Source organism: Anomalospiza imberbis, chromosome 1 (genome assembly GCF_031753505.1).
Source record: "Anomalospiza imberbis isolate Cuckoo-Finch-1a 21T00152 chromosome 1, ASM3175350v1, whole genome shotgun sequence".
Taxonomy (NCBI): domain Eukaryota; kingdom Metazoa; phylum Chordata; class Aves; order Passeriformes; family Viduidae; genus Anomalospiza; species Anomalospiza imberbis.
Genome location: NC_089681.1, coordinates 50,719,576 through 50,736,393, shown reverse-complemented (window position 1 = coordinate 50,736,393; position 16,818 = coordinate 50,719,576). Strand labels below are relative to the sequence as shown.

General features: G+C 41.9%; 1 protein-coding gene across 1 annotated transcript in view; it reads left to right on the top strand.

The window, feature by feature from the left end:
• Positions 1-2,821: 2,821 nt before the first annotated feature.
• Positions 2,822-16,818, top strand: part of LAMA1 (laminin subunit alpha 1) — a 98,567-nt gene continuing 84,570 nt past the window's right edge. The window contains exon 1 of the mRNA XM_068192012.1: positions 2,822-2,930. Coding sequence (XP_068048113.1) covers positions 2,840-2,930 — 91 coding nt within the window. The 5' untranslated portion in view covers positions 2,822-2,839. The remainder of the gene's footprint in view (positions 2,931-16,818) is intronic.

Here is a 16,818-nt window from a genome sequence, read left to right as displayed (position 1 = left end):
GTAATCCTCTTCTCCAAGAACATACATACTGAAGTGAAATTTCAGAAGAAACTTCACTGTTTTCCTAGGATATTATTATAAAGGGCACTGAACAACGGTGATATCCTCCTGCAAACTAAATCGATGGTTATTTTTTTATTTGTATACACATGTTTAGTTAAACTGTAATAATCAAGTCAGATGATAAAGTCCAGAGAGGGATCTCAATTTACATTTCACAGCTCTTGTGTAATATTCTGATGAGGATAAATGCATGTAATAATACACTGGCATTTATCATTGCATGGTTGCAACACAGTACTCTTCAGCTTGCTGTTACTTGAAGAAATGGTTAAACTGATCATAAAGCTGTAAACTGGCATATTTTATGTTGCACAGATGCACCCCCTTTCCGTTTTCTTTGTACTTGGCTTCCAACTGGTACTTATGATCCTGCACAAAGGATTCCTTAACCTGACCTCTATGATTTTAGACCAAACGACATTTTGGCTCTTGAAATTTGTTGACTTTTCTCTTCACAGATGTTTTGCTTTGCTCCTCCTTGCCTGTCCTGAAATTTAAGAAGTTCCTGGTGTGAGCAAAGAAAGGATCTGTTGGAAGGGACAGATGTGGAGTGTTATTTATTTGCAGGATTGAAGGCCTTTGATAAAGTTTTATGGCAGAAATTTTTCATTTTATATCTCCTTGACCCCCAGATATTTCTCTTTGTCTATGTTTGGAATATAAACATTGCTATACTTCCTCAAGTATAACTCTGAGTTACATTATAAGAAATTGCTTTTATGTAAAATATGTAACTCGCTATTATTTTCCTGAGTTTCCTGACTTCCCTGACTTCCTTGATCAATCAAAAAATTGATCCAGCCAACCAAGTTGAAGTCCAAACTCTGCAAAGAGCTGCCCACAATTTGAAGAATTGCTTCTTAACTCGGCCCATGCAATTCACAAATATTTTTGTATTTTGAAATATGGTTTTTAATCCAATACCATGGAGAGGAGCACAAGGTTTTCCTAAAAAATAAACAGCATTTTTTAAACAAGATTACTTTTTTTTCCTTAAAAAAGAGGGAATTCGCATTTGAGAGATGGTGTCTGTTGACTCAAATTCCTCTACCTTAACCAATTTTTGGCAAAGAGGTCTCTTCCTGGGAAAGTGTTCCCTGCTGCACCTTCCTTGAAATATTCATTAAGGAGTATTGTAGATATAAGCTCTGTGAACTGACAAACTTTAAAGCAGTAAAGCCTAATGGAGATGAACTTTCCTGAAGCACTGAATAAATGTGTCTATTTTGAGAAATCTCTACAACCTTTTGCTATGTTTTATGCTAGTTTCATAAGGTAGCTGATTATCAAAAAGCTGCAAAGATTTCCTATGGGACAAAAAGTAATCAGCCTCACCGTTTACTAGCAGCTGAGAACTCATTTAATTTACAAACATGGCTGATTTGTTGTGGTTATGTGGAAAAGGAGCTGGAAAACTATCAGCATGGGAACAAAGTTTCAAAGGTGGGGATGACAAATTTATAAGGAAAGACTTAACATATATTTATTTATTTATTTATTTATTTGCACGTGAAAAATATCAGCCATATGGAAATGTTCTATGTTGAATTAGCTTCGCGGTGCTCTCTCCCTTCCAACATTTTTACCTTTCTATTTCGCACACTCACCTTTCCCTTCCTCCTCTTCTTGCAGAAATTCCTCAGCTGGATAACTACGGCTTTCCAGAACTTTTTTTGGCACGGGGCTCGGGCTCGTCGCACCCTGCGCATCACCGCAAGATGCGGTCGGGACCGCAAGTGCTTCGGGGCCGGATTTGCGGGGCCGGACACGCGCGGTGCGGGGCGCGAGATCCTCGAGCGTGTGAGCGTGTGAGGAGGGGACGGTGTGTGTGCGAGGAGGGGACAGTGTGCGTGCGAGGAGGGGACGGTGTGTGTGCGAGGAGGGGACAGTGTGTGTGCGAGGAGGGGACAGTGTGTGTGCGAGGAGGGGACGGTGTGTGTGCGAGGAGGGGACAGTGTGTGTGCGAGGAGGGGACGGTGTGTGTGCGAGGAGCGGGGACGGTGTGTGTGCGAGGAGGGGACGGTGTGTGTGCGAGGAGGGGACGGTGTGTGTGCGAGGAGCGGGGACAGTGTGTGTGCGAGGAGGGGACGGTGTGGGTGCGAGGAGGGGACAGTGTGTGTGCGAGGAGGGGACGGTGTGTGTGCGAGGAGGGGACAGTGTGTGTGCGAGGAGGGGACGGTGTGTGTGCGAGGAGCGGGGACTGTGTGTGTGCGAGGAGCGGGGACAGTGTGTGTGCGAGGAGGGGACGGTGTGTGTGCGAGGAGGGGACGGTGTGTGTGCGAGGAGGGGACGGTGTGTGTGCGAGGAGCGGGGACTGTGTGTGTGCGAGGAGGGGACAGTGTGTGTGCGAGGAGGGGACGGTGTGTGTGCGAGGAGCGGGGACTGTGTGTGTGCGAGGAGGGGACGGTGTGTGTGCGAGGAGCGGGGACTGTGTGTGTGCGAGGAGGGGACGGTGTGTGTGCGAGGAGGGGACGGTGTGGGTGCGAGGAGCGGGGACAGTGTGTGTGCGAGGAGGGGACGGTGTGTGTGCGAGGAGGGGACGGTGTGTGTGCGAGGAGCGGGGACAGTGTGTGTGCGAGGAGCGGGGACTGTGTGTGTGCGAGGAGCGGGGACTGTGTGTGTGAAAAGCGCGTGTGTGAGGAGGGGTGTGTGTGAAGGGGGGCTGTGTGAGCGAGTCCCCGGTGGTGCGGGGCGGGGCGGGCCGGGGGCGGCGGGGGAGCACATATAAGGCGGGCTCTGCGGGGCGAGCAGCGTCCCTCCAGCGGCGGCATCAGCGATGGGCAGCGGCGGGCGGCGGCTGCTGCTGCTGCTGGCACTGCTGGCGGCGACTTCGCTGCTGTGGGTGCCGGGGCAGGGCCAGCCCCGAGGTGAGCGCAGAAGGGGGGTGCGCGGGTGAGCAGCACAATGCAACGCAGGGCAGTGCCTGCGAGGCTGGTCTGCAGCCGCCCGCCGCGTCCCGTGGCAGCCTTTGGCCCCCGCGGGGCTGGGGCAGCCTCGGCAGTGTCCCCGTCCCCGCCGGGCACGGCCGCTGCGGAGGCCGTGTAGGGCTGCGAAGGCAGCCCGCTGTGGGAGGCGGGCTGGGGTCCGGCGGTGCCGACCGCAAGCTTCCCAACAGCCTCCCCCATCTCTTTTATCTCTGTTCTCTTCCCCCATCTCCACGTTTTGCAGCCGCCCTCCCCCACTTTCCTGAAGTCCTTTCTCCTCCCTCGGCGGCGGGGGCCAGTCCGCCCGGCAGCCTCCGGGGCCGCCCACTCCCTTTGTGGGAGACGCTGTGGAGCGGCAGAGACCCGGGGGAGGAGGGGGCGACCCCGCTGCTCCCCGCTCCTGGGCCGGGGGAAGGGCTGCGGCGGCCCAGAGAGCCCCCGGCGGAGCCTCTGCCCCGGCGGGAGATGGGGTCAGAGCTGGGCACGGGCTGCAGTCCTGGGGTTCCCTCTCTGGGGAAGGGAGAGGAGGAGCCCCGAGGGATGCTGCACGCCGACGGTAATATAAATCAGATTAAGCTCTGTTTTAAGGAGCGAGTCCCAAACCACTTTCCGGGCACGAGGCAGAGGTAGCATGAAGAAGTAATGGAGATGATTTACGAAAGTTTTCTCTATTTTTTTGCACGTGGGCTGGCCGGCGCGTTGTGGCCGGGACACGGGAACGCTCCTCGCCGAGTTCTTACCCTGCGAATGAGTTCATCACACGCATCCTCTTTGTTCGAGGTGCTGTACCTTGGGTCGTCCTGTTGAGACCCAAGTTGCTGAGCACATCGGCTCACTCTGTTGCGAGGTTAACAGTGATTGACTCTGCGGTGTGCTGGGTCGTGATGGGAAGCGCTGGTAGACACCGAATGCTCTCACCTTGGGCTTGGGTCAGCTGCTGCTGGGATCCACCGCAGAATTTCTGCCAACCCCTACTCCCTGCACAAGAATCCCCAGTCCCACTAGGTCTCTATTAAAAAAAAAAAAAAAAAAATTGAATGGAAAATGGTTGGAAGGCATATGTTTTGCAGATGCATGACTTGATGGCGAAGTATGGTGTTTGAGATGGATATAGGGTAGGAGATTAACATCTGGATGTTTACAGGCTGCAGTAAAACCCAGTGTTTATTAATATAATTATGTGTACAAAATATATCCTCTAGGTAAAAAGCCCAAGTAAATTTCAGAGGCCATATGTCTCAGCTTGGAAATAATTATGCTTTACTTGGGTTCTGAAAATTCGGTTATAGAAATAAATGAAATGCCAGACAAAGTGATATAAATTTTGCTTTTTAGGTTTTTTTTTGAGGTACCATCTTACATCAAATAACCTTAATTCAATACTATTTCCTATTTGAATATATATGATAACATGCAGTATGAAGGGTAGGAATTTTCCTGCAGCTTGTCATGTATAGGTGACAAGAGTGAGTACCACTTTTGGTTTTTTCATTGACATTTGCAGTGATCTCACTGCAGTAATGTGTAGCTTTTATATAGCAGCCCACGGCTGCTAGAGGCATCTGGATAAAATACTTGCTTTTTATGTCAGTGATTGAATCTACAAATATATTTCATCGCTTCTAAGCCACCCCTCCTGGGAATATTAAGTTCATAATTACGTTTTTCTAGTTGAAAGATCAGGTCGAGTGACCATTCCTCCTATTAGATTAAGTTGATAGAATTTTTTTTCTCAGCGTGGGAGCACAGATCATCCGAGAAAGCTGTGCGTTTCAACCCCCCTGGTGGTGAACTGCCTTACAAAAGCCACAATTCAAGATAACTGATCCTAAAACAATGTGAAGAATGCGATGCAGATTAGAATAGCAATGCTGTTTTTACAGAAAGTAAACAACTTTAGCTCAGAATTGTAAGCATCTTGTTGAGGCAAAAATACATTTTGAAGTGAGGATGGAAAGGTTTCTCAGAGCAGTTGTCAAGAGAAGTTTGGGGAAAAGGCATCTTGGCATCGCGGTGGAGAGTGCTGTGGTAGAACTCAAAAGTATTTCTTGTTTTTCTGTTCAGTTTTGCTTTTGTCCTGTCAGCAAATGAAGAAACTGGGGGGTACCACAGCTGCGAGGGTCTGTCAGAAAGTGCTGAAGTCCATTCTAAGAAAAAGAAACACATGGTACTGAAGTCACTGCACTGAACAGCTTTGAGAGTTAATGATTGATTCTTACAGCCTAAAGATTAATATCTACATAGCTATAAAATTTAATTGGAATTTTAATTACAGGTGTTTTGTTAAAGTCTTCCTATCATGGTGAAAAGTTTGGTTTGCATTTTCTGTTGAGTCTTTTGTATTCACTAATGGAGTAACTCTTCATGAAACATGTAACTGTGTCTAGGTACAGAGGAATTATTTTACGTCAGAAGCAAAAAAGCATTTCAGAGGCTTGTTGTAGCAGCTTTGCTCTGTTGGTACACATTCTTTGTTAAACTGGAGTTAAGTGATACATGTCTTCAAAGGAAAGGAAAGGAAAATCAGTTAATGATTTTGAACACTATTTCTTGTATTTCATAAATTTGACTCTGCCACTGTCAGGTCATTTTTTCTGTAATAAAAAAAAAAAATCTTGCTACTGTAAACCTGTTGTGATGTTAACTTGGAAGGCTATAGTAGTAGACTAAGTATTTCCTCAACTGCATCTTGGTTTGTTTATGTAAGCTGGTGTGCTGAAGTAGCCTGCTCTGTTCCTGTCTGGGGTTTTGGATAAGTGCTGGTGCTCAGGGAACTGAATGGCCACAGGAAGGTGCTCCATCTGGGCAGAGATGAACACAGGTATTTCATATACCTGTCACCCATTGGGTTTCAGTCCAGCTTTGCTTCAAGGATCTGGTTTAGCAAGTTTTCTTAGGCTATGGCTAATATACAAATTATGACATTATGGTCAGCAACCACATTTTTTTTTGCTGAAACACAAGTGATATAAATTATATTGTTAGAGCACATTCCCAGGCAGTGGAAAATTTATGTTAATCTCCTTAGTTTGAGGTGGTTTGAACCCACATATCCAATCTCTTAATACAGTGCTGTATTACCAAGTTGCTGTGACAGGTAATGCAGAGGAGTGTGTGAAATCTCTCCAGACCTCTCTTTGAAATGGAGCTACTGTACAGCCAAGATGGCAAGTTTCCCTTTCAGAAGGAAAAAAAAGCTGATGCTTTCAGTATCATTACAGTGCTCAAAATGTAAAGAGAAGTAAGTGCAGGCTAGCCTCTCTTTTATTTATTTGCCACAAACAACAATTAGGTATTTGACTTAAGGAGAAACTCTTTTATTGTACCAGTGTCTGCTGGGGTTTGTTTGCTTGTTGTTTTAGTTTTTAGTTGTTTTTTACTGGGTTACTCAAGCCTGGCACCACTCATGGGGTGGTTGTGAATCCCACTTAGTGAAGAAGGGCTCTTTGGTGTTTGATTCAGGGCGATGAGTTCCACCTCAAGAAGTGATGTACTTTAATTGTAGGAGTTACAGCATTTGACAGAAGTCTGGGTTGTTGTAGGTTTGGCTGTTAATCTGTGAGCCTAGGTAGGTGGCTCTCACACTCTCAGCTGTCTCACCACAACCTCGTGCATTCAAAGCTGTTCTGTGCAGTGAAATAGTTTCCTCTAACGCTTTTAAAATAGAGAGACAGACTTCAAGAATGTAGTCAGAGGAAAATTTTCTGGAGTTTCAAGATGACTTGGATGTTGTATTCACAATTGCTTTCTGTATGAGATGAAATAAGTCTCTTAAGTGCTTCACCATACTGCATCTTGGGTTCATGTATGCTAGTGGCTTGAATAGGCCTCGTTGCCATCAGTCTTAAATAACAGTTTTTTCCCAACATCTGCAACAGATTTAAGTGTTATAGAAAATGTGAAGGTTTCTATCCCCTGCAAAGTTTGCCTTTACTTCTAAATATTTTCCTTTAACATTTCTGCTATGTTTCCACTGATGTGACTATTGTTTCCTGATAAGAGAACACTAAAAGAAACTTCAAGTTCCTTGAGGCTTGTGGAAGACTTAAAAGCAGTGCTGTTTGCAGCTTGCAGTGTAAGGCAGGAGACCAGTGAGCTAAAAATATTACAGGAGTTTGAGGCAGAATCACTTAACATTGTAGTAAGGTAAAAACATAATTTTTGGCAAGATTGGGTAGAGTGGTGTACTTGGCTTAAGTTTCCACTTTTTCCTCAGGGTTGGAAATCTCAGTTACAGTGAACCTGTACATCCCTTGTGTTTTCAGGTGGGCTAAGTAGCAGGGCCCCAAGATACTTATTAGCTGTCCACACTCAAATTTATTTAAGTTCTTAGATTGTGTGAGAAATTTCATGTCCACCCACAAATTAATACAAGATCAAGGTGGAGCAACATCAATAACGAACCCAGAGAAATGAGCCCCTGCCAGGGCTCTCCTCTGACAGCCACTGATGTGTCATGGGGCCAGCTCTTTAGAGCTTACAGGATGTTGGTGGTGACAGTCTACAAGGGTATGGGACTCATCCTGGCATATCAGGGAAGAACACCTTGGGATTGCACAGGACATATTTTTGGATGAATGGAGGAAGGGCCAAAGATGCAGGGATCAAAGTGGTTTAGCAAAGAGTGACTGTGTAGTGATCCATAGTGTGTGTGTGCAGGGCAGTTTGTGGCTCAGTGGCAGGGGTGGAGCTGTGAGCCTCAGGGGTTCACATGCCAGATAGCAGCAGTGGGGAGACCTTGGGTGTGGGGGAGCACAATTAACTGGATCCAGTGAGTCTCCAACTTTGAGTATTTAAGAAATCCACATTGTAGATAGGCATTGAAGAAATCCATCTCTGTTTATGAATCCATGTTTTCCCCTGGAGCAGGGAACAGGATGAAACCATTGGTGGTGGTTGCATTTGTGTGTTTCCGTCTTGGTGAATCTGTGTGGCTGGCCGTATGTATTTGCATATATCCATATATCCATTGCATTATGTGGGTAGCTCTGTATGTGCCTGTTGGGAATACTTGCTCAGCTTTACTAGTGGCTGGGCCTAGGAACATGGAGCTGCAGCAGCCACATCTCTCTTGGCCTTGGTACACCCCAGCAAAACTCTGTGGAAGAGCAGATGTAATGCCAGAGCTCTTGGATTTTATTTCCTCTGAATCCATTTGACTCTCAAAGCTTTAATGTAGTGGACTTTATTTGATATAGCACTCTAAAAAGGTCAATTTTAGATGACCTGTTGATGATGTTGCCTCAAACAGACACCACATTGCATGTCTTCAGGAGTGCTGATTTTGTGGATACAATTGTCTTAAAGTTACAAGGTTCCCTAAGTTCATGATAAGCAGCACAAATATATTTTGAAACTTTTATTAAATATAAATGAGGTTTGGTCTTATTAAAAGGTATATGTAGTGTAAAAAAGTAATTGATCTCAGCTAGGGACAAATTTTGCGGATTGAGACCTGACTTGTGGTTGGGGAGAAGAAGAAAGAACTGATAAGTGTCATTTTTTCTGGTAGTCTGCAAGGAACATCATGGACATTCTATGGGGAAAATGTGCTTGGTGTTGATTAAAGCCCTACATTTAAAATCTGCTTTGTTGTTTTTTGCCTGATTTAATTTGCAAGAAATCACCAACAAGCCACGGAGTACATAGGTATGTGACAGAGAAAAATCCCATGAAAGCATTCTAAGTTAGATTGAAGATTAAGATAAAAAAAGTATTTGTCTGTCGTAAATATTTTCTCCATTCCCTGAGGGCTTAGAAAATGCATCTCTAGAAGTTTAGAAGTTTAGGGCTATCAGTGTATGTTGATTACTTGTTGGTATTTGCATCAGTCTCACAAAAGATCATCAGGTGGGGTTTGTTGCCTTCCCCTACTTTTTTTTTTTTAATTTTTTTTTGTTTTTGTTTTTCCTGTCCTGCAGACATCCCTTCCTGACCAAATAGAGAAACCGTGTTGCAAAAGCTTTGCAAGACAAGATTGGTTAGGTCAGCTTGCAGGAATTGTGATATTTTTAGTTGGTGTAAACCTCAGGAGCACATCACTCAAACTTTTTTAGTTATGCTTTTAGGTACTCAAGTGATATCTTAGAGCCTATGAGCTTGCAGATATGGGTACAGCTCTCTGTCTTTGAGTCCAGTGCTTCACTTGCTTGTATGTCAGAGCAGAAATAAGGTTAGGTATATCTGTGCTTATTGTTTCTTAGTTACTTTTGCTATTTAAGGACTTCAGTGGTTTCTCAATCATTCAGTGCTTTTTTTAGAGGCTGGAAAAATGCTTTTTCCCTGAAAATAATTATTTTCTACATATTTTTGAGTATTAAAAGCTATGCACAACAATTTTACAGGAAAACTGGAAGACTTTTGTAATTACAGTAGATATAAATAACAGTTGGAAAATATGAAAACATAAAATTGTAAGACTAGAAACTAACTTTCAGTATTTTAATAGCAAATATTATAGGTGCACATAATTTAAATTTCTCTTTCTGATGTGAAACAGCAGTTACAATTCCTGAGAAGTGCCGGGCAAAACATAGAGATAGAATGCTTTGGTTTTACCTGAAAACCTGTTTGTTTTCTTTTTTCTTCTTTTAAGTATCTTTTGAAAATCGCGACTGTTCTAGTGGCCGTGTGAGCTCAGAGAGACCATTGGAAGGGGGGTGGATTCATGGCAGGCATTTTCACCCGCTGCCCTTTCTACAAGTTCAACTTGTGGCAGGCTTGGTAAAACAGCAGCTAATGTGGGTCGATGGGCTGACACAGTTGGGTTTTTTCTTGTAATTTCTGGACTTTTCCCACCAGGCCAAGGCCGAGAAGATCCCACTGCCGCTTTGTGTAGGCGGAGTAGATGTCAGCCTTCAGCAATAAATTCCTTCTGTTTTGTCATCTTCAACTTGTTAGCTTTTGCTTTTTATTCTTTTTTTTAACTGTCATTTGATACTGTAACAGCTCTGTCAGAGATATTCCCTAACCAATTCTTTTAGATTAAAGATCAGATTTGAAAGCTGTTTTGCAAGCATTATATAATTCCTTTCTGTGAGCTCATTTATTGCACTGCGGGACTCAGCCCCCATCTTGATTCCCGCATGAAAATAAAGCTTAAAAAGCTGATTAAGAAATGGTCTTCCCCAAGTGGAAACTTTGTTTTTCTCCTTGGCTCTGCCTGCATTTTTATTGCTGCTTGCTCAAAAATGACCTTGAAAATGGGCTGATGTCCACTACCTTCTTCACTGTATTTCCATAAATTTTTTTTGCTGAAAGTCTGAGATGACAGTGCAGAACCTGTGCAGGTAATTCAAAACAACTTCTCTAGTCTTGATTTGATTCTTTGATTTTTTTTTTTCTTGTGGGCCTGATGAAGCAAGAAGTTTTTAATAGAAAATCCTAACTCTGCGAATCAGTAGGGTAGGTCTCACTGAGTAGAAAAATGTTGGAATTCAGTCATTGAGCATAAATGCGAATTGGAGCTGTCATTGATAGCAACTTAGATTAGTATTGATTGTTTTTATCATATTTTTTGAAAGCAAGACTGGAATTTTGTCTTCTGTCACAAACCCCAAAGATGTGTATGAAGAAATGTTTATGTGGGAAGGAGAGGAAAAAAGCCTAGTAGCAACTGAGATGTCCAGTGCAATTTGATTGTGGCTGGGTGCAGCCTTGCCAGGGAGCACTAGAGAAGGGATCCAAGTTATCCCTCATTTTTTTTGTGGATGCTGGCAGAGTGAGCTTTGTAGGAAGCACACAAGGTGTTGGGCAGGCTGGGTGCCTGGGAGGGATGGCAGCCTGGGGAGCCTGACTGCGCCTCTGATGTTCCCTACCCAGGCAGAGCTGCTGCCAGGCTGGATGGTGCCCAGCCAGGCTTCACTGACTCCTGATCCATCTAGGAGTATCTAGACCGTGAGTAAATCAGGGAGAGTCTAGCACCAGCAGTAGGCTTGTACTTTAAAAACCAGTTAACTGTATTCCACCTTCCCTCTTTCTGGATGTTTCTTCAAAGCAGTGGGAAATTCAGTTCCTGAAAGTGCTTCACTTACTGATAAAACTATGGAAGAGAGTCCACTGCTTTTTCTTGTCTGGTTTTAATTCAAATACATGAATAGCTAATGTGTGTTAGTTATTCTGCATGCCACACCATTCATATATTTTGCTTTCCTTTCCTTTGCTGTGCTGTCTGTTGTGCATATCTTGCCACTGCTTAAGGACAGGAAGGCAGAAAAGGCTTGTAGCAGTGTGCCAATGCCTCTGATGATTAGGCTGTTCCTACTTTATTGGCTGAGAAGGGCTAGATAACAGAAGTTTGACGTGAAGGTTCTTTGAATTGTCAAGATCTGTGGATACCCTGTGGTTTAAATTAGGGTTGTGAAATATATGCTGTTGAAATTTCTAGGATTCCTTTTATTTACTTTAGCTTGTAGTCTCTGAAATGTGTGCTCAATGTCTTTTACTAGAAAATACCCTTCAAAATATGCTGAACAGATTAAAAATTTGATGGCAAAATGAAGGATTAAATCTATTTCACTAGCTTGGGGAGAGTTGCTGTGCTTTACATTACATCTACTCACAGTTCTTTATTCCTTCAGTAGCTGCTAACTAATGCATTAATTTTGTGTGTGTCTTTTAATTGCCAAAGTAGTTCAATTCACTCTTATGTGATATCTCTTGCAGCATAAAGAAAAAGGTTTGATAGAGAAAAAGCAAGTCTGCTACATGTCTTTCTTTTTTTTTTTACTATAACTAGGTTATTTAGATATTACCAATAAATCTCACTATGACTTGATTAGGATTTTAGGAACCAAGCATTTTTTTGCTAATGCAAAAATGTGAGCTTGATACTGAAATTGTCTTTAGACATAAACATGAATTTTAAACTGAAAGTTTCAGGAATTAAGTAATTAAGTCCTTTCCAGACCTATCCCAATTTATCTTCCTTGAAGTTGGTTTACAGTGTGTCTGCCAATGTTCTCCAGAGCAAGTCCATCAATGCTAAAGGCATGCAGCAAATGCAGAGTCTGTCCTTGGATGGCCACTCTTTACTTGGGAGTGGTCACATTGGGAACAGCTTAGTTTTGTGCATATTTGATAGTATTGCAATGGGGATATTTCTAATTGATGAAATGATTCTTCAAAGTACAGTGCAGGTTTTCAGTGGCACGGAGGAGGCAACCCTTGGCAGGCAATGAGAAAGAGATGTATGTGATGTGGTGGGGAACTTCCAGATGAATTGAGTATCTTTCCATAGTGATGAGCAGTAGGATGTGACCTAAAGGCAGTGGTGAAGGAATAAGTACAAAACACAGCTGCTGGTGGACAGCTGTGTTCAGTGGGTATCTTGGTGTGGGTCAGAGGTTGCCATGCTGATGTTTAGCTCCAGTGATGTGTCAGGTTGCTCAGAGACTACTGTGGGTACTTGGTGGAAAGATCTGCTTGTTGCTGTACTGCCATGGCTGATAGTGGTAATAGACACATCCAAGTTTGGGTGTTTCTGGTAGGCTGAGAATCCTGCAGGAGTAATAGGGAAAGAGGGTCAGAAGAGGATTATTGGTGGTACAGTGGCAGGGAAGAGACAGGACATCTGCTCCAAGGACGAAAACCCTTTTTGTATACCAAAGAATATCTACAGATGATACAATCTCTCTAAAATGTGAGCAGCCCTCCTTATCTTTTCTGTTCTTAAGGACAATGGGAAATTAGCTGCCCACTCTGCAGCTCTACCCATGTTGCTGCATTTCCCACAGTCATCAGCAAAAAATGTTTGGGGTGTTTCAGGCAGGATCCAACTGTGCCTCACTATTATTTTAGTATCACTGTAACATTGCTGAATTTTAAATTAAACTACTTGAACTATCAGTCTGTTAAAATTTTCCTTAAAAATTGTGCTTTGGGCTGAAATGCATCATTCTTGTTTTCAGGCCAAAGGCAAAATACTTTCAGAACACTTGATTAAAATTCCATGCGAGTGGCTGAGTTCTTGAGTATTAATGGCAGTACAGAAGACAACTTTTTAAAATATTATTTTCTTTTTCCCCCTTGTTTTTTGGGTACTTAAAATTACACTTTTTTGGGACTTTAACCTGTGTGACACAAATGTTTTTGAATTTCATGGAGGCATTTACTGTAAAATAATGAAATAAGAATTTGCACGTGGTGAGAGTTTGAAACATAAAAAATGTGCAACAATTGACTCCGTATTAATTTTTTTAAATAGTTGCTGTTTGTGCCCTGTAGATTTGTTAATTTGTGTGCGTGGAGACCAGCAGATGCAAGACCAAACAAAGCATGGTGATTTGCCGTTTTACTTTGTTGCCTAGAGTAAAATGCCTAGGGAAAAAAAAGTAGCAGGATATATTTTACTTTTTGCAAAGAGCAGAAAGCTACCTCTATATCATGTTGAGCAGTGGGTTACTACTGAAACAAACAAAAAACAAACAAACAAACCCCCCCCAAAAAAAACCAAAACAAAAAAACAACAACAAAAAAGAACCCAAAAAAACCCCAATAGGTTTTTTCCCAATTAACCTTGAAAATTAGAGATTGCTAAATCTTGTCAGTAGAGATCAGTGAATGACTAAGCTTTGCATGTCTTTGGGGTTACACAGTTGCAAATCCTTTCAGGTCCATTCAAGCTGGAGGAAATGTGCTTCCTTCTACCCAGGAAGATCTGGCAGTGATACAGGGCTGCATATGCCCTGATAATGGCTTTGTGCCTGATGGAATGAAAACATTTTTCTTCCTGTGTCTGAAAACAGGAGAGCTGGTAGTTCTGAGGTGCCTCTTAAACTTGAAATAGCTTTGATTAATTAATGAAAAAATTTGACTAAATTTAAATAGAAATTTAGTTTCATCTAACACAGCTGAAATTTCTAATTTTAGGGAAGTGACAAATCTTTTTTTAAATTAGGAAAATGAAATAAATTTTGGTTTTATGTACAGCTAGTTAATAACAAGCTTTCACTAAGTGAAAAATCCATTTCAGAGTTACTTTGTAATGGACCTACTTCATTTATGATCACAAGGTGATGCCAACTGACTCAAGGACATTTCTAACTGTTTTAACCTTCTTAATGTTTACACAGAGCAAAAAGTAGTAGCATTTTGTTTGGTTGTGATACTGAGTCACAGTACTGAAGTGAGTGGGACCTCTAAACCTTTAAAATTCTTCTCAAGCTCAGGTGTCCCAGAATTTGCAATTGATAAATGGAAATTTAGAATCAGAAGAAGGCTAATATATACTTGGGTCATAACTTCCTTTTTATTTTAATGAATGATTTGGTGTGCAAACTGAGGTTGCACATTTATGCATGCAAATTTAATTAGGATTAAACCCAAGAGGATTTTCATTTACAAGACAGTGGCTTCAGGTTGAAAACTGGTGATAGAAAAGAAGTTCAGGGGGAGATATTATTTGAGGAATCATATTAAGGGGGTGTGAGGGAAGTCTACTATGGGTCCTACATCAGTAAGAACAAAAATGTTTAGTTTTGTTGATATTGGGGCACATCATAAGTGACAAGTGACTGAGGTCCCTAGTCTTTGACATGCCAGTCACACTGCCAGTACTTCTGTTATGTTGCTCTAAGCTAATATTATGTTTTAGGCAGCATATAAGCAAAACTGACAAGACACTGAAGTCTTTAATAGCTGTGGCTTGTATTTACTTCAAGTTTGAGCAAAGGTTGTTCCCAACTGATGACTTCAGAAAAAAAGTTAGTGTACTGGTAGAAGAAAGAACAACCCCCAAACCAACAAGCACAATGATGCAGACTCCTTAACGTGTGGAAAAAGCTTTGGATGAACAAGAAAGAACTAATTTCATGGTCTGGCAGGTTTGTTGTTCCTTGGCAGCCTGCCCATTTGTCAGCTTGTAGCTCTTTTGCTTTGGTGTAAATGCTGTGACAATTTCTGGGCAGATTCTTTAACTGGCCAACAGCATAACAAAAATCAATACTTGCAAGACATGACTTGACAGAAGAAATATTGATTGTAATTTGGAAATGCATGATAGAATACTCAAAATTACTTACCTTTCATATCAAGTTGTACTGTCTGATGCTGAAGAGTAGCATGAAATCTAGTTTTCTTGTATTCCACTACCCCTTAGTTTGTTCTGATTGAAATAAGCAGTAAGTTACTGTCAAAATTGAAGGTATTAGAAATACCTGTGATGTAATTTTTTATTTTTCCCCAGGAAATTATTTTTTTCCTCAAATCTCTGAAATCTGTGAAAGGACCAAGCCATAATATCAGAAACCACATTCATGGCTGGGATGTAAGCTATGAAACCTATTGAATTTACCAGTATTTTTATGCTCACGCTGTCAAAGATGATGTGCATTCCTTTGGGAAACAAAGTAGCACATTTGTAGGAATGTCTGATTGGGGCTGAAAACTTGAGCTTCTTCAGTTTCAAGCATCTGCACCCTGACCATGTCTTTTCAGCCTTATCCTCTCCTTAGTTTTCCAATCATTTTGTATATAGCATACTTCATACACTTTGAAATTTAAAAATTTTTTAGAGCTTAGGATTTCTGCCCTCCTTTGGAAAAGAAAGCACTTTTTTTTTTTTTTTTTTACCTTGTTCAAATTCTGTTACATTGGGCCCATCAGCCTGGCTATATGCTGGTATTTGGGAATTTTAAGGAAGACATGCAAGTTATGCCAGACACTTGCTCCTTAACCTTCACAAACTATATTGAGGAAACTAGTTGTGGGAGAAAAATGCAGCTGGTGCTCATTCTTGAATGAGCAAACTTTTGCTTGCTTTGTTTCCAGTCTGAGTTTGATGGAATTTAATTAATTTGTGGTGTTATAACTTTATTAACTTTATTAATTTGCAGCGTTGTAATTATTTTCAATGCATCTCTGAGCACAGAATACTAATTAGCACATCATCTAGCCTAAGGGAGACCACAGTAGGTAAAATGCTTTTGCTGTGGTACCCTGTCTGCATTATGGCCCTCATTAATAATGCTGAGTGCACATAAGCAACTGCAGAAAAAAATATTTGGCAGAGAAGACTTTGCTATTTAGAAGAAGGGGCAAGATTTCATCCTCTGTAGCTTGTTTGTGCTCTAACAGCTTGGGGAGTTCAAACAAAATGTTTTTTGTTACATTGACTAGTGTAATGAACTTGTTTTGTTGTCCTTTTTTTCTGGCACACTAGATGAATTGCTTAGGTGTGATTTGTAAAAGCTTGAGTGGGTCAGAGCTGTAAAATAATCAGCAGACTGTTCTGAAAGCAAGTGGATGAGTGTTCAGCAAATGGCTGCAAAGTAATCTGTTTTACAGATAACCTGAACTCATCCCAGGGTCTGATGTGGAGTATATTTTTTTTTTGTAAGTGACCAGGCTCTGCGGTACAACAGACCAGGATCTTTTACTTACCTTGGTGTGCAATGCAAACAGAACACCAGTATCTAAAAAAAACAAAACTTATTCTCATGTGTGTTAACAAAACTATCAAGAATTTAAGACATTATTGTACTCCAGTTGGTGCTGATGAGGTCTGAGGATCCACACTGTTGGAAAAATGCAAACTGCCAAGAATTCAGAAGGATAAGAAGTTTAGAAAATGGACTGTAGAAAGATTGAGAGGGTTGTTTACATAGTCTGGAAAAGGGTGTGTGATAACAGCTCAGATAAACAAAAGCTGTAATCAAGATCATGAAGATGAATGCAGCAAAGAGACCTGAAAATTTGTAACTTTTAAAGTGATAAAACGTCAGAATAGACTTGTCAAGGATGTTGAGGAATATCCTCATTGGAAGCTCTTAAGAACAGACAAACTTACCATGTTCATACATTAAAAACTGATGCAATTAAGTAAATGCAATCT